Source organism: Cebus imitator, unplaced genomic scaffold (genome assembly GCF_001604975.1).
Source record: "Cebus imitator isolate Cc_AM_T3 unplaced genomic scaffold, Cebus_imitator-1.0 Scaffold101, whole genome shotgun sequence".
Classification (NCBI taxonomy): Eukaryota; Metazoa; Chordata; class Mammalia; order Primates; family Cebidae; genus Cebus; species Cebus imitator.
The window spans coordinates 5,675,553-5,679,739 of record NW_016107416.1 but is presented as its reverse complement, the minus strand read 5'-3'; the positions used below and the strand labels follow the sequence as shown (position 1 = coordinate 5,679,739).

Below are 4,187 nucleotides of genomic sequence, written 5' to 3'. Positions count from 1 at the left end.
TTTAAAGATGGGGTTTCACCATATTGGTCAGGCTGGTCTCGAACTCCTGACCTCAGGTGATCCACCCACCTCAGCCTCCCAAAGTGCTGGGATTACAGGCGTGAGCCACCACGCCCGGCTAATGCCTTCTTTCTTTAACTCACTTTTGCATTTTATTTAGTGACCAGAGATGTTATAGATATTATAATGAGGGTGTTACAGAGTTGTGACATCATGTTGAAAAATTACCCTGGATTTTTAAAGCATTTTTAAAAACTGAATTTTGTGGTTTTCTTTCCTTAGCATAAGCCGAACCAAGTTGAGGGAGGTGGAACCAGCAGCATGCAATGGAACCGTGAAGGGTGAACAGTGCACCAACAAAGCCCTTCCATTCACCAGACATTGTTTCCAACGTATCCTTTCAACTCAATGGAATGTGCATTGAAAAAGTACTACCTAATTTGGGGCCATATATTTCATTTTTAAATCAAGTGAATGACATAACTGTTTAATGTTTAAAATAATTTTATATAACTTATAATTTTCATGATGTTCTCTGAATAATTTTTCCTGCTTTATTCAAACATCATAACAAAACAAGTAAAGTTGATAGCAAATGGCAAGTTCCTCTAGTGTCTATCACTTAATTATATTTTGTTAATAGGATTCTGGTCCCTCAGGTGATTCCTGGTAGCTTATGAGAAGGAGCTATAACATTCATAGATGGAAAAAAATCAAATCACGTTATTTAAAAACTGGTTTTAGTCTTCTAAGACAGTTACACGGTTTTACACTCCTACAGTACTTTTTCCTGTAAGAATAGTTTACTCTTTTTAGTGAGTACAGTGCTGATTTCAAATGAATGAAAGGTGACAAACATCACTGACTAGGAAAGAAGATCTCTTTTTAAACAGTATACTTGAGGAAACCTCTGTTAAGGAGCTTTAGGTTGGTGATGAAATCTTGTAGCTGTGACTTTTATTGAATATTTTAAAATTAACATTTAAAAATAATAATTACTTTACCATCTATTTAATTTTTGCCCTCCTTTCTGTTCTTAGAACAGCTTTTTCAGCACACTTTCTATGTAATAAAGGCTTTATAAATAGTTTTACCTAAAAACCATAAAGGAAAAACACAAAGGTCCTTAATAGATATAAGTCTTAAGGAAACGTAGTAGCTAAAAGTATGAGTGGTTAAAAATATTGATGATGTAAAACCCATGTTTGTTTGTTTGTTTGTTTAGAGACAGGGTCTCACTCTATCACCCAGGCTGGAGTACAGTGGTACAATCTCTGCTCACTGCAGCCTCGATGTGCCTGGGCCCTGGTGATCTTCCCATCACAGCTTCCTCAGTACCTGGGACTATAGGCATGCACTACCATGCCTGATTGATTTTTGTACTTTTTTGTAGAGGTGGTGTTTCACCATGTTGCCCAGGCTGATCTTGAACTCCTGAGGCTCAATCAGTCCATCTCCTTTGGCCTCCCAGAGTGCTGGGAGTATAGGTGTGAGCCACTGTGCCTGGCCAATAGTAAAGTTTTGATTTAAAGGTAATTTTTCATAAGTTGTGAGTTTGCTGCTGGAAATGTGAAGCAAAATAGTCAACTCTGGAAAGATGGGTTTTTAATAATTATATCTTTAAATTTTTAATCTTGGTAAGTACCATAGGCAGAAAATTTTCCTTTTAAGAGCTGTTAAAAAATAAAAATAAAAACCATTGGCCAGGCGTGGTGGCTTGCACCTGTAATCTCAGCACTTTGGGAGGCTGAAGTGGGTGGATCACTTGAGGTCAGGAGTTCAAGACCAGCCTGGCCAACATGGTGAAACCCCAGTTCTACTTAAATACAAAAAATTAGCCAGGTGTGATGGCACACATCTGCAATCCCAGCTACGTGGGAGGCTGAGACAGGAGAGTTGCTTGCTTGAACCCGGAAGGCGAGGAGGTTGCAGTGAGCTGAGATAGTGCCATTGCACTCCATCCTGGGCAACACAGCGAGACTTCATCTCAAAACAAAAAACAGAAACCATTAAGTGGAACTTTAAATGGAGTTCACATGTTAAGAAGGAAATGACCCTGCTTTTCCAAATAACACAGTTTGGTTCAGAATGGTCATTAAGGAGACTGGTGCCAGGATCCCATTAGCAAAATAGAGTCCTTCAGAGTTGCCATCGGATAAATCCTACTATTATTTTCCCATATCAGTAGTTGAGCTAGTACTTTATAACTTTTATGGATAATAAAGTTTGAACTTATTAAACATAAGTAGGGGAACAAGCAAATTCTATATAGAAATTGAAAATTAGAGTTTCAATGTATTTTATTCCTAACTTACAAAAAACCCAGATATCCTCTTGAACCACTCTCAGCAGCTCTTCTCAAGTTGCACAGCCAAGTTTGCAGATGGACAGCAGTGCTCTGTGCCAGTTTTTGACATTACACATCAGACACCTCTGTGTGAAGAACATGCCAAAAAAATGGTAAGTTCTGCAACAGAGGCTTTCAAACTTTTGATAGTTATCCACTGTAGGAAATACTTTGTGACTTAGCACAAACTATATATGTATATAAATCACTGAGACAAGTTTTGAGACAGGATTTTTATTCCCTTAAGATACATTTTATTACCTTAAAATACATATCTTATACATAGCACATTTTCTAAATACTCTATTTGTTCCTATGTCTCTAGGGTTTTGCTTTCTTATATACAAATGTCTTGAATAGTTGATAAAATTTCGGTCAAAGATCTAGTCTTTCAGTAAATCTGTAATTATTGCTTTCGTTAATGCTAGTATTATACATCTAATTCAGAATAATTTAGAGGAGAGACAAACTTGAATTTGAGGAATATCTAAATTATATAATCATTTAAAGGAAGTTCTTTTTTATTGGTTTATCCATCAAGCAGTTGTTGCAAGATACTGTCCTAGGTACCTTATGTACTAAAAAGTGAGATACTTCCTGCCCTCTGTAAGCATGTTATAGTTATCAGGGATCCTTAGGGTGAGGGAATGGGTAATAGACCAGGACTTAATAGTTGAAACTTGTGATCCTTGCTTTGCCACCAGCTCGGTGTATAACTAGGAACTAAAGATTCAGCCTTTATTGGACCTCAGCCTCAATGTGTGTGATTCACTGGTATATTAGTCTGTTTTCACCCTGTTGATAAAGATATATCTGAGACTGGGCAATTTACAAAAGAAAAAGGGTTAATTGGACTCACAGTTCCACATGGCTGATTAGGTCTCAAAATCATGGTGGAAGGCAAGAAAGAGCAAGTCACATCTTACATGGATGGCAGCAGGCAGAAAAAGAGCTTGTGGAGGGCAAATCCCATTTGTAAAACCATCAGATCACATTGAGACCCATTCATTATTATGAGAACAACACGGGAAAGACCTGCTTCCATAATTCAGTCATCTCCCACTAGGTCCCTCCCATGACACATGGGAATTATGGGAGCTACAAGATGAGATTTGGGTGGGGACACAGAGCTAAATCATATCATTCTGCCCTGGCATCTCCCAAATCTCATATCTTCACATTTCAAAATGAATCTTGCCTTCCCAACAGTACCCCAAAGTCTCAGCTCATTTCAGCATTACCTCAAGGCAAGTCCTTTCTGCCTATGAGCCTGTAAAATCAAAAACAAATTAGTTACTTCCTAGATACAATGGGGGTACAGCCATTGGGTAAATTCAGCCATTCCAAATGGGAGAAATTGACCAAAACAAAGGGACTACAGGCCCCATGCAAGTCCAAAATTCAACAGACAGTCAAATCTTAAAGCTCCAGAATGATCTCCTTTAACTCCTTGTCTCACATCCAGTTCATGCTGATGCAAGATATAGGTTCCCATAGTCTACTATTCTGGGGTCTGGAGGATGGTGGCCCTCTTCTCACACCTCCACGAGGTAGTGTCCTAGCAGGGACTCTGTGTGGGGGCTTCCACCCCACATTTTCCTTCTGCATTACCCTAGTAGAGGTTCCCCTTGAGGGCCCCACCCCTGCAGCAAACTTCTGCCTGGGCATCCAGGCATTTCTTAACATCATCTTCTTTGTTTTTTATTTTAGAGACAGAGTCTTGCTCTGTTACCCAGGCTGCAGTGCAGTGGTGTGATCTTGGCTCACTGCAACTGCTGCTTCCAAGGTTTAAGCAATTCTTATACCTTAGCCTTCCAAGTAGCTGGGATTACAGCCACCA

General features: G+C 39.1%; 1 protein-coding gene across 4 annotated transcripts in view; it reads left to right on the top strand.

Moving 5' to 3' along the window:
• INO80D (INO80 complex subunit D) overlaps nt 1–4,187 on the top strand; it is an 84,833-nt gene that overhangs the window by 64,431 nt on the left and 16,215 nt on the right. For all 4 annotated transcript variants that reach the window (XM_017536878.2, XM_017536879.2, XM_017536881.2 and 1 more), the window contains exons 7-8: nt 283–392; nt 2,327–2,460. In XM_017536878.2, coding sequence (XP_017392367.1) covers nt 283–392; nt 2,327–2,460 — 244 coding nt within the window. The remainder of the gene's footprint in view (nt 1–282; nt 393–2,326; nt 2,461–4,187) is intronic.